Raw genomic sequence first — 26,844 nt, forward strand, 5'->3', positions numbered from 1 at the left:
GATCCGAAAACCCGGTTCCAGAACTAGAATCTAAGGAACCGGTTTCAGATCTGAAAACCCGATTCCAGAACCGGATCTTGGGAACCGGTTCCAGACCTTGATCCGAAAGCCCCCAAAGACCCGTAAAGGAGGCACAGAGTTCACCTTTCAAACCCTGCAAAGAGGACCATGCGCTTGTGTCCTCCCCGCCCAGACCCGCTTGTGCCCCCAGAAAAAAAATTTTTGTCCACCAGTGGGTGTTTAGCCAGAGTTGGCCAGTTTGCCTGTTTAGCCAATGAGTTTGCCAGTTACCCAATTTATTTAGCCAAATAAAACAAGCGGCCGCCGCCTGGGCGCCTGCCTGTCGAAAAAAAATGAAATGAAATCTTTTTGTGTTTTATGTCCCACGGTTATACCGGTTAGGCTAAAGGAGACGGTGATGATGAGTAATAAATGAAATGATGGAATGAAGAAAGTGGGAGGAAACGGGAGAACCCCAAGAAAACCACGCACACGGTGTTTGTCCATCACAAAGTCGCCTGCCTGTTGATTCCACCATTTCATCTAGCACATTGTTCACAGCCTACCAGCAGCTCGGGTTTAGCGTAGGGATGGTCACAAATTTTCGGTTCCAGCGGAACCGGCTCTTGAAGATCCGGTTTTCAAAACCGATTCCGGAACAGGTTCCAGACCTGGATCCGAAGAACCCGTTCGAGACCTGGATCTGAAGAACCGGTTCCAGACCTGGATCCGAAAAACCGCTTCCGGAACCGGATCTTCTAGAACCGGATCCGTTCAGACCCGAAAACCGGTTCCACTAGGAACCGGTTCTGGCCATCCCTAGTATCTACTGGTGAAGTGGATAGTGTGGAAGGAAAGTTGCGAGGTATGTTAGATGAGTATTCAGAATTCGTTGGAAAGTGTCTCCAACTAATGTAGATATCAGTTTCGAATGTTGATGTGGAGAGGGCTCTCTCTCTCTATTCTTACAATGACATACCGACTTACCGACAAAAGAACAAATTTAGCACCAGAAAACATTGAAACAATGCTCACGTGTTATTTGCTTAAGTAAACTGTGAACACTATAGTTATTTTTTTTTCTATTAATGTTCTCTCTGGTCTGTTTATTTTTCCTTTAAATGATACTTTTATTTAATGAGGATGCTTAGTGTTAGTTTTTAAGAACTCAAATATTGTTTAATATAGTCATGCATGAGCTCATATCATGATGATTGGTGAGTGGAAATTAAGGTGAAATAAAAGGTAACTAATTGTAACTGTCCGGGAAAATAGTGTTCTTACATTGAAATTTTATTCACCGATTTCATTCCACTTTAACGAAATTACGAATTCTTATTTACCACAAAATCGTGTCTCTAGTCATCAAGCAATGTGCAATGGCTCAGCTGACTGCTAGGGTCTTCACTCGAGAGCATGCACAGACATGAATACATATTCTTTGCCTGTGGCTGCACGCACTGTAGCACTGGCGACTGTAGGTGTCGCTTACTCTTCCCATTCGCGCCTCTTAAGTTTATCGGTACATTATCACGAGTATTAAACGTTGAATTGTTCTGAATTGTGTTTTATTTATAGAGAAGAAAATCTTCCTACAACCGTATTTTTTATTTACAGAGTAGACAACCTTTCTGAGGGAGTGATTCTCGTCTAAAAGTTAGCCAATCTTTCTGAAGCTCACATTTTCCTTACTGCGACATTGTCCCGCTGTTGCCTGTTGTTCTGCTTTGGGGCCAACAACTATTTCAAATTTCCGTCCGCGCAGTCTATATTGTGCAATATTTATTGTATTATCACTGTAGAATAATAATAATAATAATAATAATAATAATAATAATAATAATAATAATAATAATAATAATAATAATAATAATAATAATAATAATAATAATAATGATGAAGAAGAAGAAGAAGGTCTTACTTAAAACTCGACTTACGCTTTGTGACCCAGACGGCAAGTGCCCGGGAGAAGCACTTGAAATATCAGAAAGAAACACAATTGAAAGAAATGTTATTTGGGTAAGTAGTATATTAAAAGTACCTTACCACTTTCCTAACTGGTCCATCCATCACTATCTCCTCTTGGCACTGTTCATTCATGCATTTGAACTTAAATCTGCAAAAGAAAGGAAAAAAAGTATGTCCTTATATGTTTACGTATAATTGAAGGTATATCTTGTATAAAATTACTGTCATATTTACGTCCTTCAGTAGAAGAAAACAAAGATACGACACAAGGAAAAGAATATTTATACACATTTATTATTATCTCATTTATATTCTCTGAAAACAATGCCACTACTCAGGGTTCGCTGGTTTAAACCAGCAGGTATTTTCAAAGAAAAACTGCACGGTAACGTTCCCACATATACCATCTGCATTAGTTTTATATCCTTTTCACCTTTTAATCAAGGCGTCCTATGTTCAATTCTCGAGCGAACCACAACCCTTCTTTCAAGTGTAAACCAAGTAATGGTTCGGGTGTTACTTTCGCCTTGATAACCTCGGTATTACTTAAGGATATTAAGCCTAAACATACGAAACGAAACCAAATTGTATATTTCTGCTTGCCTGAATGTCTGTTATTTTATAAAGAAGCCAAGGTTGTTTAAATATTTTGATAGAAATTGGCAAAATTTATCGACTGCCTACTTAGCTCTAACATTAGCTTGGATTGGACTTTGTTCTAATTTTATTGAATGATATCTACATACTAAATTTGTAATTTAATACCTGAGTTTTAGCGTACTGATTATGATACGCTGACCTTAAAATTTTACACACAAAGCAATAATGGGATTTTCCTGTTATTGCTTTGCATTTAAATTAATAACAGAATTTTACCAATGGCTAAGGCGAGAGTTTCTAGATTTATATATAATTTTGTATAATGGTTTCACTTGTGCAACTGTATCTCTTTGTCCTTCTGAAATGACTCTTAACAATTATATTAACAAATATGTAAAGATCAATACAACTTATTTCTATCAGGAGTCCTTCGTGACTGAGTCGGTACTCATCGCACTTTGGGAAATTAGTCCCGATTTTGAGTCCAAATGGAGAACAATTTCTCTTGGATGTAAGCCGAGAAACGGTTTGGATTCCGCTTTAAGCTTATACGACCCCTTTCAGCTAACCCCGTTGTTGCATAATAACATCAAGGCGAAACCAACTTATTTCTGTTCAAATGTAATATAAATACACAGAACAAATTATTTTTAAAAAATGTTTACACAAAAAATCGGGATTTTTGGTTTTTTAAAAAAGGTCTTTGCCAACCCTGCTAGTACTAAAGGAAGGAAGTTGATTTGAGAATAATAATGAATGTGTTTTGGTTGTTTAACCGATACCAAAGTGCAAAGGCATATTCGTGAGTCACACTAGTAAATACGCCGAAAAAAGAAATGATTTGACTGAGTCACTTTTTTTAGTTTTACATCTATTATGTGATATAGTTAAAAGAGAGATTAGATGATTATGAATTGAAGTTAGGACTACATGTCCACAGATAAAGATTATGATTATGGGTCTCTCAAAACAATGTTTTTTTTTTTTTTTTTCACGTACCGTGTTCCCAACTTGAAATCCAGTACAACTAATTAAAAAGAAAAACATACGAAGTTAAGGTTTGCATTTTGTGTATACTTTAATCAATGCAAATTATAAATTGCTTACTTAACTGAGCTTTTGGTTTCAACGAAGGTCTGCATATACACCGACAAAGAAGTTACAATAAGCTAACCAAAATACCGTCTGGAAAATCAATTTATGCGAATTTAGGTAAACAATTTATGGTTTTCACACGAAGTTAAGCATCACAGTAAGCTACCAAATATATATTCTAAAAATGGCGCCCACGAACAACGGAGCCCTATTCTTCAGGTTAAAAAAAAAAAAAAAAAAAAAAAGCGAAAATGCTATATAAAAGTATACCCTCCGAAGCTTCCTTTAGCTGCTATGGAAAATGAAAATTTTCACTATGTAGCGACGTCGTACATTAACTTTGAAGCACCAGCGTTGCTCTACGGATCCATCAAGCACTTGCATCAATGATTAATAGGTGGTGCTAGTGTCAACGTCTATCGACTTTGACTGCAATATGGAAAAAGTCAATGTAACTATTTTATGGTTTGGTAGGTATCTAATTGTATGTTTCCAGACGAAGACCCGAAAGGTATAAAATTATAATATATTTATATTATTTTATTTTAACTTGTAGAATGGTGCTCTATTATTTTCAAAGAACACTCGATATATATATATACAGGGTGGTAGGTAACTCCAGCGACAAACTTTGGGAGGCGATTCCTTATACGAAATGAAATAAAAAAGTTCTAATAAACATGGGCAGAAAAAAATAAACATGCCTCTTCAGAGTTATGATCCATTGAAAATTCGAAAAATCATTTTTCAAAACTCCCTAACTTAGAAACAATAGGACCTATCCAAGCAGTTTAAGGAATTACACAGGAACTAGTATGTACTCTATCTATACCAGCCTATCTATACTAGTCTATCTAAATATCCATGTTTTACCATCCTCCGTTATCGGTGAAAGGAACTGTGAAAAGGAAGTTGAAGTATAGGGATACTCCTTTAAGTGCTAATGGTGCGTTTGTTTCGCTGGTACCGGTAAATTCTGAAACATGGATATTTAGATAGAGCGTATACCAGTTTCTGTGTAATTCCTTAAACCGCTTGGGATAGGCCCTATAGTTTCCCGTGATATATCGAATTTTCGATAGTTCATACCTTTGAAAGGAGACGTTTTTCGACCCATGTTTATTAGAACTTTTTTCTTTCATTTCGTATCAGGAACCGCCTCCAAAAGTTTTTCGGTGGAGTTAACTACCTCCCTGTGTATATATATATATATATATATATATATATATATATATATATATATATATATATATATATATATATATATATATATATATATATATATGAAACAGCACAACCATTCACATTAGGAATACCTACGGACAGTTGTAATTTTGCTTTATGGTTGCATAACATGAAACATTAACATTATGCAACGAGTTTGCTTATAATTATGTAAGAACTTTATCTTCTCTACCACTGGTAATAATTTGATTATAGTTCTATTGTACACACCACAAAACCATTTGTTGGTATTGTAGAACCCACCGGGTCCACGATATGCTGTTTTGTTTGCTATGAAATGATCAGTTTTCTTCTATTCTCAAAAACTCTAAATATTTATTTTTATACAATGCAGAGGAAAAAAAAAACGGAAAAAAAACTTTTATTTATTTATTCACTAAAATCATCCATTTTGTGTGTGTAAACAGCATTTTCCCAAGCTCTTAAATCTGTAGGTAGATTCATGGATATGCTATTTGCCCATCACAAATCTGGCACGCCTTGTGATCAACTTTTCGATTCCTCGTACAGGAAGTAAGAATAGAATTGTCCCTCTTTATTTCATCGACACACAACTGACTGTAGCTACGTGTGATTTCAAGTGAATACAACGGTTTCCTTTCTCTACATAATAATAATATACATTCCATATATGAAGATACTCACTTATCACAGAATCTAAATCTTTCTTCATCCATCAATATGGACCTCTCCCCTACATTGACGTCATCGTCCTCTGCTTGAGCAATGGATTGACGGTAGGCTGTCGGATCCAGGCCTGGAATACAAAGATTGACATATGTATCAATTCACAAAAAAAAAAATTAATAAAGATGGATCGACTGGCTCTTTTAAGAGTTATTGACCACCGAAAATGTGAAAAATCATGTATTAAAATGTTCCGGCTTAAAAATTATAGGACCTATCGCAAATAGTTCACGGAATTGCACAGAACATAGTATGCGGTATCTAAATATCCATGTTTCACAATCCTCTGGTACTCACGGAATGAGTACCCAAATTACTTTATGTATTTAGGTAGAGTGTATATTAGTTCCTGTGTATTTTCACAAACCGCTTGTGTTACATTCCATAGGTTTCAAACAGTCATTTTAATACATGATTTTCGGCAATTAGTAACTCTGAAAAGAGACGTTTTTCCACTCATCTTTATCTGAACTTTTTTCTTTCATTTGCTATAAGGAATAATCTCCCGAGTTTGGTGGTGTTATTTTGCCGCCGCCAATATATAGGTATCTAACAATATATAGGTATAATAATATATAACAAAAATGTAAAAATCTTCATGTTATATTTACATACGTACGCATAAGAAATTTGACATGGTTCCTCGTATTGGGAATGAGATGTGCTGCGTTTTTTTTTCCGCTTTTGGACGGCTCTAGCTTTGAAACTATGCACTTTTTCGAACAGGTCCATATTATTTTTTTTCTCTCTTTCTTTGATGTGAGGAGTTACCTGTTAAGAGTTCGTTAATATAGTTTATTAACGTCCAGTATACATTGTGTATTAGTTGATAGTTATAATTTATTTCTCTTTGACAGATCTTTCAAATAAAATTAAATAAAATTGTTGAGTTTTACGGGAATGGAGGAGGAAACGAGACAACCCCGAGAAAACCCACGGACACTTGTGTTTGTCCACCACAAAACTCACTTGGCGCGAGCTCGAATCGAACCAAGAACCCCATGCACCTGAGGTGAACGCTCTACCACTGAGCACCGCGGACCCACGGGTCTTTTTATTTGGCTTATTACTAACACCAAATTCCTTACTCATTATTCTTTTCCTTCCTCTCGAAAAAATTGATGACAGGATCACTGTTTAAAATTGAGAATGGATATCATAAAGCATACTAAACACTTGAACACTATGATCGGATAGAAGTAAAACTATGTGTTAAAATCAACATCTCCTGCGCACCCTTTAGGATCAAGCTCTCACCTAGCACAACTGAAAAGAAATTACTAGATATATGTGAAATGGAAGAAAATGTAGAATTTTGATTACTTTAGTTTGATTACAGCTATTAAAAGCTTCTCATTAAATCTGCTTCCCACATCAGCTGACTGAAAGCAAAATTTTACTGAATTTTATATATTTCATCTAATTCTACTGATTTAGTTGTAACAAATGGATTTGTGAATTGCAAACACAACTTGTTGTTTGCTTCCATCTTCTTACCTAAACATTCTGCAATCCGAGCAGCATCCGTGCCCTCAATTGGTTCACACAATCGTGAAACTACTGGATGTATCTGCTGCGACAAATAATACTTGACATCTATTTTTAGATTTTCGTTGTTTTTAAGTTCATCAATATGGTATGCCCTCTGAGTTGCTGGAAGATTACTACCGTCCTACAATAAACAGTAACAAAAATTTTATATTACCAAAAGCAAATTTAATACATTTAAAGTTAATATTTTATGCAAGTTAGTTTTTGATTTTCATGGCCTGTTACAGAGGGCCGTTCGTTGTTGACAAAATGGGATTCATCCTCCCTGATCAGGCGCGTTTCTCACTGTAGTTTAACAGTGTGTTTGTGTTTTCTTGCTGGGACAAATATCCCGTCCAAATTTACTCGCTTTTGGGAAGAGTACATTGTATAATCTTTCCAAGTATTTGTTTTCCCGCTAGACGGAAAATACAGTCAAAACTGAGTCGCTTTGGGAGGGTTATGTTGTAGCTCTTTACGGAGCGAAGTTTAGGGTTTCAATGATAAGGAAGCAGCGTTAAGGGACAAGGATTATGATATTAGCTTAACTTTAAATCAAGAATTTGACCGGTAAATTTAAGGATTCCGTGGCCTCAGCATTCGGTTCTCAACCCAGGAAACGAGAACACGACTGTGCACGCAAGCCACCGCCAGCATGCAGACGAAACTTTGCAAAATGTCCATACAAGAGAATCTCCCGACTGAAAGACAGATTGCCAATCGTGTAAATGTGTCTTTGGGAAATGTCGACGATACTTTGCGGAAACGACTGAATCTTGGAAGGTGTTTAAGGCTAGCCATAATCTTACCGATACCAACCGACAGGAACGCCAACTGTAACGCTTGGAAGCTGTACAGACGGCATCTAGCAAACCACAGATGGTGGTACATTAGATGAGGCGTGAGAGTGCCTTTCCGACTGCGACAAATTAAGAGCCATCATGTACAGAGGCAAAGATGCGAAGTAGGTCAGAAATTTCCCGAAAGGGTTCATGGTGGATACCGGCTACTGTCACAGAGGCAAACTGAAGATTCGCAGGATTAAGAGAAACTGGAAAATCAATTCGCAGTTCTACCAATAGGAGATACCAAGGCTGATCTACGAGCAGGAGCTACCAGAAATATACGTAAACAAGATCAAGATGGTAAGCATCCATAAAGACAAAGCTTCATCACACGTCTCAAGTTCGTTCCTCGCATTCTACCAGAATATGAAGGGTCTACTGGAATACAGACAATATCTTTCAATGATATACCTGTGAAGTCTCTAGATACAAATCCAACGGACTTTTGTGTATCTGGACTGCTTAAAAGGGTTTTGGGCAGAAGTATGATAACTGAGAATGGACTCTGGAAAGCTGTGAAAAAAGAATGGAACATGATTCCCTCATGGTGATCCAACGGAGCCCTCTGCAATGGAAATAACGTTATTGGCGCAACGTTCGGTAATTGGAATCTGTATCCTGATACATTTTCACACTTCAGGGTCACTATTCTGTCCTTCACGAAAACTTTTATCTTTGGACGCAAGGTGAAGATTAATTGATATTTATGCACTTAAAAAAATCCTCTTCTAATTAAATACTCATTAATATTTCGGAAGTCGTGTGTTGCCACCGACAAAAATAATTATTTTAGATGTGAGGTAGGTGCGTTTCTAAAATTAAGAAATAACAGATGAAGATAAATCATCTTGATTTGTAAAAATTTAAAGTAGTACATAATATATTCTCCCTTTTACTTAAGGTGTATTCTTGTAAATCACCGCCACACTGATGAATCCGTTAGTATGTTGTATTAAAATTAAGAATCAATTAGTAATGAATGAAGTATCAATGACATAAAAAATACATATATATTATAACATGTTGACATAGGAATCACATCTTCAGTATATTTCAATTAACTAGATGAAAGCAAATGATTCTCTAAAATTGGATAATAGTTACTGATAAAAAGATTTAAAAGTAAATACACTAATACCTATATACCTTGTTTCTTGCGGTGTTTTATTTCGTTTCCAAAGTGATTTGAAAACATCATGAAGTTTTGCTGGAAATACATATAAAGTCGTCAGAATTATTATTATTATCACTATTATTGAAAATTTAAGAATTAAATGCTGCATTTGAAATCATAAAAGTGCCCAGACCAACGAAATGAAATGAAATGAAATCTTTGAGTTTTACGTCCCACGGTTATGCCGATTAGGCTAAAGGAGACGGTGACTATGAGAAATGAATGAAATGGTGGAATGAAGAAAGTGGGAGGAAACGGGAGAACCCCGAGAAAACCCACGCACACGGTGTTTGTCCACCACAAAGTTTACTTGGCGGAAGCAGGTCCAGACCAACGAGTTCAAAGAGCGGGCGAAGGGGGCCTAAAGTATGGAGCGTTCACGAAGTAGGCGCCAGACAAATATGGTTGGAAACAACTGATCTATAGTGATTAATATTATAACTGGAAATTATAAGATTTCTACAACTTCCGGTTAGAATAGATAGATTAAATACGAGATTCAACCTCTGTTTGGGACACTGAAACCGTATCAGAGAAAGTTTCTCACTTTTAAAGTTTTTGGTGTATTGCAATCAACAATGAAACTGAAACAATCCACTCCCAGTTGGCTAGAGTAGTGTTTCTCAAAGTGTGGGTCGCGGGTCGTTTCTTTGGTGGGACGCGCGAAGTTTTTCCTTTTAATTGTGAAAATTTTATTTTGATGCAGAAACATATGTTGTAAAGTAAGCGCCATTCAGGAAATGAAAATTGAAAGCGTTTGCTAATGGGGTGAAGAGTAAGTGGTTACTCAGAACATTGCCCTGCTGTACAGTCAATAGAGATGCTGGGTTAAGATGACAAGAGAATGGGTGAGTCAAAATCTGTCACGGGGTAGGGCATTGCGTTGAAAATAGTGTTAGCTCTGTGTTACCTTTATAAGCAAAAATTAGAAATATGATTTACAAAGTTAATTAGTTTGAAATACCACCATAAAAGTAGGTGGGCCACAAAGTACTTTTTTAATATTTAATGTCGATTGCGGTAAGAAGTTTGAGAACCACTGGCCTTGAGGGTTAAGGACAGAGATTAAACTTAATCTTGGGACTTAAACACATACAATATAATTATTTCTCGCTATTTTTGACCATTTTTGCTCTACTTATCGACAGACGAACGAACGAATACAACCATTTTGTAAGATTTCCTATACTAATGTATAGCGTATAGTTTGTAAGTCTAAAATGGGTCTTTAATTACTTTTAATGTCCAATTTGAGCTAACAAAAACGCACAAGTAACTCAAATGAAATGTAAACAGTGATCAATAACTGAACTTAGAACTAAAAAATCCTAAACATACATCACATATGACATAGGACACGGCGTCTCCTTGCTTTAGCTTTTTCCCTCCTCTTGAGTTGATCCTCATAGCAACCTGCACGTGAGGTAAGCTTTTCTTATCAGCATAGTCCTCGGCGTTTTTCGTCAGTTGTTTAGTAATAGCCAGAAGCTGAATCGGAACCTTCCCGTTTTCCAACTCTTCCCTCAGATTCTCCAAATGAGCGTGTATGTTCTCGATCCTTTCGTCGGGAGACTGATCAGACAAAATCTGCTCCAAAACTAATCTGAAATAAAATGAACAAATAAATTAAATACTGTCGTTGATAAAACAGGTCATCTAAGAAGTACAAAGGATACTAGGAAAGTTTTTCAATACAGTTTTATTTATTTATTTATTTTCATTATAATTTTCACCACATTCAATACTCCTCTCCATCTTCCGAAACCAATTTTAAAACCAGACTTTAAAATTTTACTAGGGAGTAAGGTACACTCGTTGTTCCAAGCCCTCAGAAGATCCAAAGTCGCAGGATGCAAGGTCTTAAGACTGTAAGGAGGGTGTTCAAGAAGTTTCAGTCTTGTAGTGGTCAAATATTCGGCGCAGACTTTTGCGAGGTGAGCTGGAGCATTGTCATGATGGAGGAACCTGGTGTTCATTCTTGAACTTGGTCGTAGGTCCTTCAAAGATTCGGTGACTTTAGGCATTCACTGTTCAGAATATCACTTAGTTGTGACTGTCTTTTGTGTCCGAAACGACACGCTCCATAATTTCACTCGATTATAAAAAATACAGCTACTATTTTCTTTACTGATCCGGATTTTCTGACAGCTACAGATGTATCCTCATCATCAAAGATCCAAACTTCGTTCTGAGTCTTGGTCGGCACAACATAATAATACAACCAAGTCTCGTCACTTGTCACGATGTTGTTCATATATTGAGATTTTTCTTTTTCAAACATTTGCAGCACCTAGAGGCAACAAAGTTTCTTCACGTGTAAATGAACTTGCAAAATCGAACGGATTGCTGGTGCATTTAGACCTAAGGTATCCTCAATCTGCTGGTAGATCACTTGCCTGTCTTCGTCAAGCATTTTCCTAACAGCAGTAACATTTTCCTCCGTAACTGACGTTCGTGGCCTACCCGCCCTCTAAGTGTCCTCCAGAGTGAAATTTCCGTTTTGGAAGTCTTTGTACCACCTGACTATAGACATACGATGTGGACAGACACCACTCAGTGCACGAGTCATTTCTTCTAAGTACTGACCTACGTTTAAACCATCCGCGAAGTTATATCGCAAAACTGTTCATATCTCATTTCGTGACAAGATGCCATACCAAGAACTTTAGATTATCACTGCTAATCAATAACTCAGCCCATCGACTTGGCGCAGCAGTTCTGTGCAAGTATGAACGTATCTCACTGTGCACCAAGAAGATTCCTGCAACACATGGTTGCGTCGTATGGCGTCAGTGTCCCAAATCTGAGGGTATATGTGTGTTGCAACTTGTCAGGCGTAATGCCAGCTGACAGCTAGGAGTTGAAGCTAGTACATGTGCAAAAAGGGTTTGAACTCTTGTAACCAAACGTAAGGTATTGCGCCGTGAAGATCAGTGAACTTTCCTGAAAACTGCGCTACATTTTACGATTTTATTTCGAAAAATTGTGTAAATGCTGTTTATGGACAAGATACATTACCAAAAGCAACACGCCAAAAGATGGTTTAGTCGCTTTCATTCTAGAGATTTCGATGTCTATATGACATTTCTCGCTGTGGGCCACCAATTACAGCAAAAGTGGATGATTTTCTGGCAAAAATCGAGCAAGACCACCGTGTAAAAAGTCACGACATTACCAATGATCTAAACATTAATCACCAAATAGTCTTAAACCATCAATCATCAAATAGTCTTCTTCTTTGGAAAAATGAGATATTTAAGTTTTACGTCCCACGCTTATACCGGTTAGGCTAAAGGAGACGGTGATAATGAGAAATGAGTGAAATGGTGGAAAGAAAGTAGGAGGAAACGGGAGAACCCCGAGAAAACCCACGAGCACGGTGTTTCTCCACCACAAAGTCCACACGGCGCGAGCTGGGATCGAACCAGGGACCCCAAGCACCGTAGATTGTGAACGCTCTACCACTGGGCCACCGCGCCCCCCTATTAAACCATTTGGAGAAAGTTGGATACAAATAAGAAATTCAACGTTTAAGTGCCATATGATCGAACTCAAAGAAACATTTTCTCGATTCTGCTAACCCCTACTGAAACGAAACGAACTTTCACCATTTCTGAAGCGGCTGATCACGAATAATGAAAAGTAGATAACCTAAGACGACAATATGCAAAAAGATCATGGTAGAAGCGAAAAGCTCCACTTTACAGTCTGTGGGAATATTGATGCTTAGGAAGATTATGGTATGCGTTTGGTAAGATTGGAAGGAGATCGTGCATTATGAACTGTTGCCATCGGGCAAAACGGTAGACTCGGATCTGTGCTATCGACAATTAGTGCGAGTGTGCCTAGTAATTCAAAAGAAACGACTGAAACTGCTCAACAGAACGGATGTCGTATGCCACGCTGAAAATGCATATATCTTTAACGACCCGTCAGAAATTGAAAAAAGGTGGCCCAGAGACTTCAAAGTGTCCATTGTATAACTCGGGCCCGCACTGTCAGAACATTTGTATTGGTCTCTGCACAACTCCCCAAATAGTGTTAATTTGAAAAGAGGTCTCTGAAAAACTACGTGATTTTTTTTTTTTTTTTTTTTTTACCAAAACCAGATTTTCTATAGCAACGGGATTATAGAGTTGCCAAAAAAAAAAATAGAAGAAGAAGAAATGGAATCTGAGTTTTACGTCGCACGAGGGCTAAAGGAGACGGTGATGATGAGAAAAATGGAGAAAATGATGGAATGAAGAAAGTGGGAGAACCCCCGAGAAAACCCACGCACATAGTGTTCGTCCACCACAAAGCCCACTTGGTGCAAGCTGGAATCGAACCAGGGACACCACGCACCAGACAAGAACGCTCTACCACTGAGCCACCGAGGCCCCAGAGTTGCCGGAAAAACAGATCATTTCATAATGTTATTTTCAAATTACAATAAATCTGCTCACAATTTTGACATCCCAAGGGTCAATACTTTAAACAATCTGGTATTTAATTAACTTCTAAACATAAAATAATGGTTTAAGACCCTGTACTATGACAAAATTTTGTTTTAAAGTAACGAATATAAATTGCTGTGTGACATTTTTGATTTATTATAATTATTACTTTATGTCAATAAATTAATGCTGCATACTGTATCTAACTCGTACTACATAAATCCATACTGTGTACTTACTTGCCAGCTTCCGCAGATAATTGCGACCAATCTCTTCGCACGATGTCCAACCCTTTGAGTTCCTGCTCAGTGACCAGTGTTCCATCTGGACGACGAGAAATGGTCACTGCTGCATACTTCTTTTTCTTCAAAAGCAGCATGTACTTGAAAACTCCATCAATGTCTAACTCCACTTGGCGATACAGTTTATTTACTTCACTCTTTACCTACAACAAATTATGAACAAACGACACATTTTATTATTTCAATTGGTCCACGAAAAAAAGAATGCCTTCTATTATTACAAATAAACAGAACGGTCTCACAACAAATGAATGCTGGGTTTCTTTGTAATTTTTAATTCATCTCCTACACCCTAAAATAAACTAAGACTTGATCAACTTCTGAATTAATCAATACATTAATTTGACTTGGATACTCTCCTTCAAGTTCAAAAATCACGTAAAACAAGCATACAAATATAACATTGGAAAAGGGTTAATAATAAAGTAGAATACACTCTAAGGCCTACTATACAGTATAGGATAAATCCTAGGAAATATCTCATGATTTTTCCTAGAGACAAAATCTCAACGTGTATGGCATCAGATCGCATGTCATTTCCTATGTTCTGAACGATCATATGAGATTTCTCTTGTTTAGAGCACATACTATTTCGGAACGAAAATTCTTAAGATTTCGATTTAAGTGACATCAGGTGCGAGAAAGTGAAATCAAAACTCGACAAAATGAAATGTGGTGCAGAGACTGATGAGGTGTTTTGCTAATTTATCTTCTGATTTTTGTACTTTTTTTTTTAGAGGTGTGCAATTTAACAATATAGCGCCTGGTATCAATATCAGTAGGATGTGCAGTGTAATTACGTGTTATGGCACAAAAGGGTAGGATTTCCTACGAGATGCGTCGTAACATTTTTCCTCAGATACATCCTAAGATATTTCCTAGGACTTATATCATAGTGTATAGCAGCCCTAAATGAATATGTCTCATAGAGAAACTTAAACTGTCTCGATATGTATACTGATATTAGTTAATAAAGAAATCCTCAGTTAGCCAGTAGCATATATCAACATTAATTTATGTAATACTAAGTGTCATTATTGCCAAGAGGAGGTTTAAAAATGGATTGGTTAATTAAGCAGTTTGGAATGACGAACTTAAAAGTTATCACTGAGATTGACTTTTAAATTTTATTTCCTCAAGAATAGCAAGTTGAGACGAAATTTTTCACGGTGCACTTACACTTACAAATGCAATTCTAGAACTTTTTTTTTTTTTTTTTTTTTTTTAAATCTCCACCAAATACATTCCAAAATGACCAATGTCCAAACTTTGTCCATTGTCGAAACCAACCGTCACATTCACAACATAACACTTTCACAGCCTATCTCAATAACTAGATCAGGTTTCGACCCTTTACAATTAAAATACTTTGAAATACTAAACCGCTTCTTTCAAACTCAAAGTCTCGGTTATTAATTTTCTAAACTTTATCCACCAACGGTATCACCCAACACACATCTACATCTTTATCCAATGTAACTACGATCAACTGACAAATTTTGTCTGGTCATCTGACTTTGAATGCCGAATATCGTATAGGGCCATTACCACTACGCTTCATCTTTATTAATCTTCAAGATATGACGGATCATGTCTCTAATATAGAAATGGTCAGATTCTCACCACGCCGATATCAGTGCACCAAATAACCTGTTGTTCATGCAAGACGCTGGAAAACTATCTTAAAATCTCCAATTTCTCTGACAAATACAGGGTGTTCGGGATAAATCTGACAGTTGGTTTGACTCCATATAAATATGCGTTCACGGAGGGTGTTGCTTGAGTTCTCACATATTTCTTCTCTTTGGTTTCAGATACAGCTGTGAAGTCACACAGAACTGCAATGGACTAGTGGAAGCCACCAGAATATTGGAAAAGAGTTACGTGCATCATGATGATTCGCGGCGGACACCCAAATTCTGCAATCACGACAGCCGCTCAGTGCTCCTTAAAATACTGTGAAAGCGATACGAAGTGAAATGCAGAAGTGCAACGGGGACTACGAAGCTGTGGCTGCAAGAAAAGAGTACAGAAGACTGTCTGATTGCCGCCGCACACAGAAATTCATGCAACAATTGCAGGAGAATGTGAAGGAGAACTCAAGCTCACTGCACATGGGTATGTGGAGCTTTTATCCACTGTTGTGAAGCTTTGGGTGGAAAGAGTGGCTGCTGGACGACCCTACGTGTAGCAGCAAGACTGCTCCCTGCCATACTGCTGGGAAGACCCTGAAGTGGTTGTCTGACAATTTTTACGACTTCACCGGTCCCGACATCTGGCCCCCAAAACTCCCCTGATTGCAATCCTATGGATTATTATGTGTGGGGCGTGGTAGAGCAACTAACCAACCGCACTGCCTGAAGAACGAAGACCCAGCTGATCGACCGGATTCAGGAGGCATTTGCAGCTCTCCCTTGGTATACCATGAAGGCTGCCTGTTCCAGATTTCGAAGCCGCCTTGAGGCTGTTGTGGACGCGATTTTTTTTTTTTTTTTTTTTTTTTTTGTTTTTTAGTGGTTTTGCTTTGTCTGGTTCTCTTTATTCTGTAGAGTTTCCATGAGGTCAACACAATTTGGTTTTAAGATGCTATTCCCTGTTTATGACTTTCACCTATACAAGTGTCAAATTTATCCCGAACACCCTGTAAATGCTAAGTTGTTGAACACCTATGCGATCGTCCGAACATAAGCAAAGTATCAGTTTAATTGACTAACGTACACACATTTGACGTGGCTTTAACTAAGCTTTTACGGTTTATAGGTATATGTACTCGAATCCTGCCAAACTGGATCAAAAACGTACACTGTTAAGTATACGAATTCCTTGTTAACAGTAACTCTCACCATTAGCTTTCAAATTGGTGTCCGTTGCAACGATCTAAAATGCAAGACAGCTTCACTCCAAAACTGCGCTGCGATTGGACGAGGGTGCGAACAAAATAGTACTTGGAGCCATTATTATCTGCTTTATTTAATTTTAGTAACAACATATTTAATTTTATATTAACAAGTCACTGAAGGATTGTGCTGTAAGCACCAGAAACGATATATAACAGATGGGACAAGTAAGAAATATACAACTGTTACACTATCACAAACGTAGTAGTAATTTGCTGGGCTTGTGGGCCATTATCTTGTCGCAGCAGGTATATTCGGTAACCAGAGCTGGAAACCACAAGGAAGGCACAACGTTCGTTTAAGATAATATCAATGCGATATTATAGTAGTGCCGGAGCAGTCTTGTAACTGTTGTTTCCTGTTGGGTCTCAAATTGGGTTGACTTACTGGCGATGGAATACATGTTGAGAAATGCAAAATAGAGGCGATGAAACACGAAAGGAAAAAATACAAAGTAGAGCAAACGGAACACAAAAGAATACAAAGTAGAGGATATGAATCACAAAAGGAAAAAAATACAAAGGCAGTGGAATACACAGAGAGAAATACAAAGGTCATGGAACATAAAACAGAAATACGAAGTAGAGGAGATGGAAAACACAGGAAGAAATACAAAGTACAGGAGATAGAAGACAAATGGAGAAATACAGGAGATGGAAGAAGAAATGAGAAATACAAAGTAGAGGTGATAAAACATAAGAGGAGAAATACAAAAATACCAATGTCTAACTCAGCTATACACTCTGCTAATGGGCGGGTCATTGTAGTTACTACTGTAATACGTGTAATATAAGCACTAGCTGTATATACTCAAACAAACCATAGCAAACTGTATTTGTGGACTTCTTTGAAACTTGGATCGAAGAATAGTAGCATGATTATCTCTCAATAGATGATAACCTTTCAATATATGTCAAGGTGCCATTATTTACATTAATATAAAATGATCATATAACATAAGACTGCATCAAAATAGCCATCACACGGTTATCGTGTTAAGATCATAAAAATATTTCAGTTGTTTGAAGAGCATAAGAGTACTTTAAAGTTGTATTTTAAGTTTAAGAAGGTTGCATACATCATTCATTCATTTTACAGTCGTGTAAATAATGACTTCTGTTAAAAAAAAACCATGCCACATATTACTACCATAATCCAATTCAACTTTGAGGAAAATAATTTCTTGACAAACGAATTCTAAAATACCTGGATTTCTTACCTTAGTCCCAACTTTAAAGACTTCGTCGAAATCAGTGCAACGAGTGTTAATCATGATTGAATCCGTATCACCGTAGATAACTTCGAAATTCATCTTCTGCACAAGATCTTTTGTGTTCATTAAAATTTCTCTTCCTTTCGCTATAATAATGACAGTAAAACATTACTTGGTACAAATTAAGTAAACAGGGACATTTATTACACTTTACGAACGTGTTTAATCAAAACAGAAAATATTCAATTTAAAAATATACATATATTACTCCCAAGAAATTAATATTAACAGTAATTAAATAATAACTAAAAAAAAGTTTTCAATATTGAAATTTCTTTGTCAGTGATTCTTATTTAATCTGAATATTATTATCTCCCGGTGTAAAGCATATCTATCTATCTATATTTATATATATACAGGGTATTGCAAAAGTGTGTCTCAATATTTCGGGAACAGTTTCCTCAAATAAAAAAAAAAAAAAAAAAAAAAAAAGTTAATATGGATCCGTGCTCAAAAGTAGATATTTTTGTGTTTACAAGGTACCAAAATCGTGAAAAAAAAATAACTTTAAAAGTCCATAATTTCACTACTATAAAATCGATCGTAGTCAAGACATCACTGAGGAACTAGTATGTAAACTATTCAAATATCCATCTTTTAGAACCTCCGGTACTTCCACGATTATTTTTTGAGAGTCTGTTTGGGAGTACTTGATCACTCTCCACTTACCTCTCTAAAAATTGGTGTGCAAATACTGAAGAATTCTTAAACATGGAAAATGAAATGAAATCTTTAAGTTTTAAGTCACACGCTTCTGCCGGTTAGGCTAAAGGAGACGGTGATGATGAGAGATGAGTGAAATGGTGGAATGAAGAAAGTGGGAGGAAACGGGAGAACCCCGAGAAAACCCACGAGCATGGTGTTTGTCCACCACAAAGTCCACACGGCGCGAGCTGGGATCGAACCAGGGACCCCAAGCACCGGAGGTGAACGCTCTACCACTGAGCCACCGCGCCCCCCTCTTAAACATGGATATTCGGATAGTTCACATACCAGGTCCTCAGTGATGTGTGCTATTTAAGGAGCGCACTGAGTAGCGTATTGGTTTAGCCGCCTCAGTTCTGTACTTTTTCATTCTTCGAATGTTCATTAAATTCCCATCCATTAACAATACTTCATATGGTGACCTGTTTTCTCATATGGTTTGTATTTTAATTAACTTTCAACATTTCATAATTAAAGATATTTTGTTGTGGCTAGGCCGCTCTTAACTTGCCGCTCTTAACTTGCAGAGAACACTACCATTAAACTCTTGTGGTACCTTTGCCACAATCAACAATACATATAAGATTAATATCTACTTAAGTCTTTATTACTGTACGATTCCCTTATTCTTGCGCCTTGAGTATAAGAAATATAAAAGGTAAAACCTATAAATTAGTTGTTAAATTATTTGATACTAACCTGTTACCAAAGCTGCTAAGGGTTTAGCGTAAAACCTTGAGTGGGCAAAACCCAAGCAACCGTACATACTGTTTGCTGTCAGTTTAAGGGCCATCTGCCTGATATTATACTGCAGAATGCAAAAGAAAACAAATACATTGTAAGTAACTGCCATCATCTCAGATACAAACACTCAAAATGGAAATGTCAACATACGTTTTAGTTATTTGAGGTTGTAAATAATTCCTCTTTTATTTTATTTCTGAAACACACATTTCAGATTGGAATTAATTAAACCAACAGGTATAATTTTCCCAACTTCTTTTGAAACATGAAATACAATATTATTGTTTTTTTTTTTCTTTTTAAATGCCCGTTATGTGGCCTTAAAATAGCTCTCCAAAGTTATATTGCGCAGCTCACAAAACTATGAACAGAAAAATAAAGTGTTAGAGTGAAGCTTATCTAATGTGTCCCATTCTTGCGCAATACTTTGATTACGTTTCAAAAAATCAAGGGACGCAGCGATATCTTGATTACCAAAGCACTTAAATATTTCGAACATAGAATTAAGGATGTAAATGTAAACACAAAACTACCTTTGCGGAAAACAAAGCGAGATAATCATATTTTATCTTGACTAAGAATCAGGGATATACAAAGTGAAAAAGTGCATGACTCAACCGGAACTCGAACCCGGATCTTCGGCATACCGTGCCGATACGTTAACCACTACGGTACCCAGTCCGTCCCCAGAACGGACATACACTTTCCCACTCCTGTAATCGGATTCTTTTTCTCCTGAGCACATGGTTTGTACCCTAACTTCCTGTTGTGCTTGGACAATCCAGCGTCCATATTGAGAACACCTATGATGGTTGTATTATCATCATATTAACGAAAGGAGGAAACAAAACAATTTTAAGACACCAACCTCTCTTTAAGTACGAATTCAATGATATACAAAGAGTATAAAAGTGCATGAGTGGACCGAGCTCGACCGGTTGGTTGTGTCAAAAATCGGTTGTTTCATCTTTAATATTCAGTGTAACAAGATGTTTTACGAAGAATTTTTATATCCTTAAATGTCATGCTTAGTAGCGTACATATGCTTACACAAATCTAAGGCTGCAGCTTCTCTCGGCTTCAGGTTTGTCTAAGCACATGTCGACATGAACATTTGAACCATTCCAGTTTAAAGTTATAAAGAGTTATGTGCGTAGTGTTTGCTTAAACAATCTTTTTTGTTTCAAAACAGCTAGAATATTGGAAAATGGTGGACTGAAGGAATTACTAGCCATAATCTTCTTAAGAAGGCAGTTAGTTATGAAATATTCATGCAATTCATACTACATTTATTCACTATTCATACAGAAAACGAACACTATAATTAAAAGGTTTATTTGTAAGTATAATATTATATACATACATGCGCGGATCCAGGAGGGGGGCTATAGGGGCTATAGTCTCCCCTTGACACCCAGGTATACACTGGATAAAATGGGATATATATATATATATATATATATATATATATATATATATATATATATATATATATATATATATATATATATATATATATATATATATATATATATATATATATATATATACTGCAAATTGTATGTTAAGAAAGAGGGAAGAAGTAAGAATATTACTTAATATACCAAAAATTGAAAAAGTGCTTTATACAAAAATTGTCTATTCTGATTACACTTCTGCATCGATCTTATGTAAATTCTGATTGAAATCTTTAAGTTTTACGTCCCACGCATATGTAGCTAGGCTACAGGAAAAATCTAAGTTTTACGTCCCACGGTTATGCTGGCTAGGCTAAAGGAGACGGTGATGATGAGAAATGAATGACATGATGGAATGAAGAAAGCGGAAGAAAACAGTAGAACCCCGAGAAAACCTACGGACACGGTGTTTGTTTATCACAAAGCTCACTTGGCGCGAGCTGGGATCGACCCAAGGACCCCATGCACCAGAAGTGAACGCTCTACCACTGAGCCACCGCGGACCGCTAGGCTAAAGGAGACGGTAATGGTGAGGAATGAAATGAATGGTGGGATGAATAAAGTGGGAGGAAGCGGGAGAACCCCAAGGAAACCCACGCACACGGTGTTTGTCTATCACCGCGCGAGCTGGGATCGAATCAAGGACTCCATGACCAGAGGTGAACGCTCTACCACTGAGCCACCGCGGCCCTCTAAATTGTGATTGAGAATAAATATCAACTACACTGTATGAAGCTAAGAGAACAAACCTGTAATTTTAGATCTGGTGCAAGGTCTGGAGTTTTCATTAGCTTTTTCACTTCCCTTCTACTTTCAACAAGTTTACGGATTTCAGTTGGGAGGATGCCTGGTTCTAAGTTGCTGTCTGGAAGCTCTATCTGCACCTCAGAATCCTGAAAAAAAAAATGTGTTTTGAGTAGATGCGCAAAATATTATAGGCAAAATATCATTTTACCTATTATAAAATATTATAGTTTAAGGGAAAAAAGTTACTCATAGTACAATAGAACTAAGAAGTTATTTAAACGTAATAATCGAAGATCTGAATCTACTTACAACAGTAAATTCTCAATTTCGTGTCCTAGACATTAGAATGAACTCAAAACTACTTTATTTTCTATCGTTAAGCACCTTTTGCTTTATGCTAAAACTACGAGGGAGGCTCAGAAACTAAGGTTACAAGTATTTCTGGAGTTTTGTCTGTTATAGAGGAATGAGGAGTGTGCGATAATTTTAATATATGGATTTGGCAACTGTGTAGTTTCAGCTACTTGCCACCTACGGCGCAAGTTGCATGGAAACTAATGGCGACTCGTTTGTGATACTGCCATCGCGAAGAAGTCCGCTTAGTTATTCGATTTCTGTGCACGAAACATGTAACTGAGACTGAAATTCACCGGCAGTTGGTAGAGGTTTACGAAGAGACTGCAATGTCTCGTCAGTATGCGGAAGAATGGTGTGGGAAGTTTGCGGCTGGTAGGGAAAACGTCAACGACGAGGAACGCAGTGACCGATCCAGCACGCTGCTAAAGCAGTTTTGTTGGAACATCCGAACCTCGTTCCAAGCGACTTTCACCTGTTCCCGCACTTGATGGAGCATCTAGGAGGCCGTCGCTTCGTTTCAGACGAGGAGGTGAAACACCTCGTTGACAACGTGGCTGAACACAGAAGGAAAGAATTTTTACCATGAGGGAATCTTTAAAATCATCCCACGATGCGACAAGTGCCTCAACCGATATAGAGACTGTCGAAAAATAACCTAATGTATATATGTAGTATCTGTTGGCTGTATTGGTTGTATGAAATAATATACACACGTTTCACTGCAGGCTTTTTATTTTGTCACTCCTCGTGCACAAAATACTATGAGACAAAGTTTATCGTTAAAAGACATCTATACTATAAAATTCCAGTAAATACGGCTTTGTCAATATTACAATAATAAAGGTTTTACCTCTCCTTCAACTTGAGCAAAGTATGACCTCTGAATGGTAGTGAAGCAAATATTATATTCCTGAATGATACTCGGGTATAAAGAATTGAAATCCATTAACAAAATGAATGTATCGTAGAATCCTTTCTTTGGTTCGAGAACAAGCCCTCCGACGTATTGAGGCTTCTTTCGACCTTTCTTCTTCTTAGAAACCAACTCCCCATCTTCATCATCATCAACTTCCTCCTAAAGAGAGAAAATAGAATGAGAATGAAAACAGCAACGAAAGAACATAGTTTGTATTTAATATTTATTTAATTCAATTTCAATTTATTAAAGACTGAGTTAAGGCTTTGTCTTATTTTCCACTCGGTCTACTACATAATTACATTGTCAACAATAACAAATAAAAATAATATAAAAGAAAATCAGCTTCCAGACTCCATTGTCTTCAGCTAATCTCTTCGTATTCACGTACAATTTTTGTTTTAATACCCTCCTCAACTGAAGCCTCCTTCGCCCCTCCCTCTTTCCTATCATACCCTCTCGCGCATTCCTCGTGATATAGGTCTTTCTTAGTCAATATTCTAACCACTTTATCTTCCTTTTCTTAATATCTAAATTGTTCTTTTCTTCCACACCATTTCTAACACCATCTCATTTGTTTTCCGCTCAACCCACCTACTTCTCTTCATTCTCCTCCACACCCACATTTCGAAAGCTTCCAATCGTTTTCAATTATTTTTGCGTAATGTCAATATTTCTATCTTATGGTATAATACTCCACACGAAGCACTTTATGAGTCTTCTTTTCAGTTCTTTATAGAATGACCCACAAACTACACTTTTCTTCCCTCTAGATGCTTCTTTCGCCATTCCTGTCCTTGCTTTTATCTTCTGTTCACAGTTCATATCATCATTAATAATACTACCCAAGTATCGAAAAACTAGTGACCTGTTTTTCCCCCCTCCTATTTTCTCCCCTCCTACTTCTGTATTTGACACTGACCGCTTTGTTTCAATCACCATGGTTTTTGTCTTAATAACACTTATTTTCATTCCATAGTCTTCACAGCCCTTCACACAAAAACATACAAAAATGAATTCCCACTTTTTCCAACTTAAATCCAATTACGATAAGCATATGTAGTATATATATTTAAATGCAGTTATTCCCATGAATGATAGCGTCCCCACGAGGTCCGAAGAAGACAAAGTGACTGAGGCACGGTTGTAGCTTGATTACTACAAGAGCATTTTTAAAATGTTATTTCAAATTTGGTAATGTTGTCGAAGCAGATGATAATGAAGTGTAGATTTCAAACTTTCGTAAGAAGTCCGTTAAACAAAGATACTGAATGTACTAAATTTTAATGTCACGTGTAGGCTGCCACCTAGCGGTTTAATGAACGATTCGGTTTTTGAAGGCACTGTTAGTAGCAAAGACTACCTAAACACACTACACCCATCCATTTTACTTACTACATTGCACTAAACACGAACAAGCCAATTTCACTTCGAACAAGATAATGCACGATAACATTGCCATTGACACGTGAGATCTTGAGTAGGTGGAAATTGAAAGAACACGAATAGGACGAAGAAACATGGAACAAATTAGGAAGCAGACATGAAATTAAAACAAAATGTATAGCAGACATGAAATTAAAACAAAATGTATCTCACCAGGATAGGGGTCCGAATGAGGCACGCGAGTTGGCGAACGACATATTATCAGATATGAAAGAGGGTGTGAAACTATGTTCGTATGCAAATTTATAGCGGCTGAGGACAACATGGAAAAAAGCAGGAGAACCGGAAGAAATATGGCCGATCGTAGCGTGCAGCAACACAGAAAGCTAAGGAATCACTCATTTTACGAGTGAATGGTCACAGAAATTAAGGTCAAATGTTTAGTAGTAGATGCATGATAAAACTTGCTATATGTAATGAACATCATGGCCACCGTATTGAGTGGCCATCTTAAATTCGGATTCACAATGTAAAAGAGAAAGTGGGTCATGTAACATGAAACAGCACTGGAATTTTACCAGAAATTCATTGTTGTTAACCATTATATAGTAATTCTATTGTGAGCTGAGAAGTTACATGCAAGAAAATCGTGAGCGCATATTTGAACAAATGTCGGAATAACTTGTCGGAAGGCACAGGATGCACATCTAGAAAAAGATTACAAAGAGCTGGTAATATTAGTGTTAAAGATGGATAGTTGTAGTCACGTTAAAACATCCAACACAAAGGAGGGCTGGGGATAACAGGTACAATTACGGCGTGGCTCTCTTCAAAGAAAATAGCGTATATAATCACATAAGTAAGTGTACTAATAAAGGTATATACCAATCTATGAAGGACGGTTGACGTGAAGAGTATCTATAAGTGTGTGATGTAAGCACAAGAGCTGTTAATAGTATCCACACCTGACGAAACAGGGATTATTACATTGAGGGTGCTGACAATCCGATTATGTTTCATAAAGCAAAAGGACATTGGAGTCTGGAATTTTCCAGGGTGCTCTTCAAGATACCCAGGCATGTAGAAGGCATGTTTAATGAAACCGGTGAACCGGGGAGCACTAAACTGGAAATGCGTAAAAGCTTGGAGATGGATGAAGTTGTCACGATGCCGTACATGAAACCCATTAAGATGTAATGAAGCATCCTTGATAAACCTCACCTACTGTTTGTATACGCGAAAGAATCCAACGTCGAGAGGTTGAATACGTCCATTGCATTTAGCGGGGTATCAGTTTCTTGTGAAACTCAATATTACCCGGAACAGTGGAATGCATAAGTTTATCATCTTTGTTACAAGACCATGAATCAACCAAGAGCAAGGTCAAAATACTTCCTGTCCTTCCACATATTTGCTGATTTTCTAGCAAATGCCTTGATATCGAAGGGATGCTATGTATCTTCGCAGAGAATTTACCCGTAGGTTTAGCGGACATAAGAAATAATGGCGATAACAGTTTCCCATTCATTGATATAATGGGCATTATCATATACGAGTGCTAACTTCTGTCGTTGATCCCATGCTACAATACACTCGTTTCACACCTTTATTTGCCACTTTTTGCCTGAATGCATTTCTTTGTCGAATCTACTTTGATCTCTGAAGAACTTGGTTTAAATTGAGATTTTCTTTTACAAACATCGACTTTGTTTTAGGAACAAACTTTTCTGCAATTCGATGTAACTCTTGCTCATATTTGGTTATTTTGGACATGGAATGAGTGATTTTGCGAGACACAATATTGTTACGCCTTTCATTTTTCTTTTGCCCAAGACCAAGATGCTTTGAACTGAAGTTACGAACTTTTTCAATTCCATCCATGGCCTGCGTTCTTTTAAAACGTTGTAATACCTCATCGTTTATTTTTCTCACAGACACTATGTTTAGGTTTCGTTCAAAGTTACGAAGGAACAGAAATTTGTAACGTGAAAACACAGATGATACTTTTCTTCTTTTACCTAATGTTTTTTTCTGTCTCCATTGAGTAGTAATATGTATTTTCTAATTGTTGGCTTTGTATATTTTGTAGGCTCCAATTAGGTGGGGATGGCGCGTAGGATGAACTCTTCTTTTGGTCGAAATTACTATATCTTAGAGCATGCATTTGCGCGTTCGTTACACCAGTTTCTTCGAGAGGGTCACTGTGACTACTCTTATTACGGTCACTGTCTCTCTCGTCCTTATCTGACACACTATCATCTATAAGTAACGTTTCATGTTCTTCGACCATTGTATCAATATTTACTAATAACTACACTTCTGATCTTGCGCACAGGGATTCTTGTCGCACGTCCAAAACTCACGCACTAATAATAACTACGTCGGGATTCATATTCATGCTCACAAGAAGAAATAACTTTTCCATATGATGAATTAGAATATACCTTGGTATTTTCTAGCACTTCCTCACTAGTGGCTCG

General features: G+C 37.1%; 1 protein-coding gene across 1 annotated transcript in view; it reads right to left on the minus strand.

Annotated features, from left to right (window-relative positions):
* PolA1 (DNA polymerase alpha catalytic subunit) overlaps positions 1-26,844 on the minus strand; it is a 117,128-nt gene that overhangs the window by 19,795 nt on the left and 70,489 nt on the right. The window contains exons 18-26 of the mRNA XM_081769986.1: positions 22,913-23,137; positions 21,708-21,851; positions 19,457-19,565; positions 17,999-18,138; positions 13,820-14,025; positions 10,483-10,747; positions 7,093-7,267; positions 5,554-5,665; positions 2,047-2,116 (exon numbers count right to left, since the gene is read on the minus strand). Of these exons, the coding sequence (XP_081626112.1) occupies positions 2,047-2,116; positions 5,554-5,665; positions 7,093-7,267; positions 10,483-10,747; positions 13,820-14,025; positions 17,999-18,138; positions 19,457-19,565; positions 21,708-21,851; positions 22,913-23,137 (1,446 nt within the window). The remainder of the gene's footprint in view (positions 1-2,046; positions 2,117-5,553; positions 5,666-7,092; positions 7,268-10,482; positions 10,748-13,819; positions 14,026-17,998; positions 18,139-19,456; positions 19,566-21,707; positions 21,852-22,912; positions 23,138-26,844) is intronic.

Source organism: Thermobia domestica, chromosome 8 (genome assembly GCF_964235325.1).
Source record: "Thermobia domestica chromosome 8, izTheDome1.hap1.1, whole genome shotgun sequence".
Lineage (NCBI taxonomy): Eukaryota > Metazoa > Arthropoda > Insecta > Zygentoma > Lepismatidae > Thermobia > Thermobia domestica.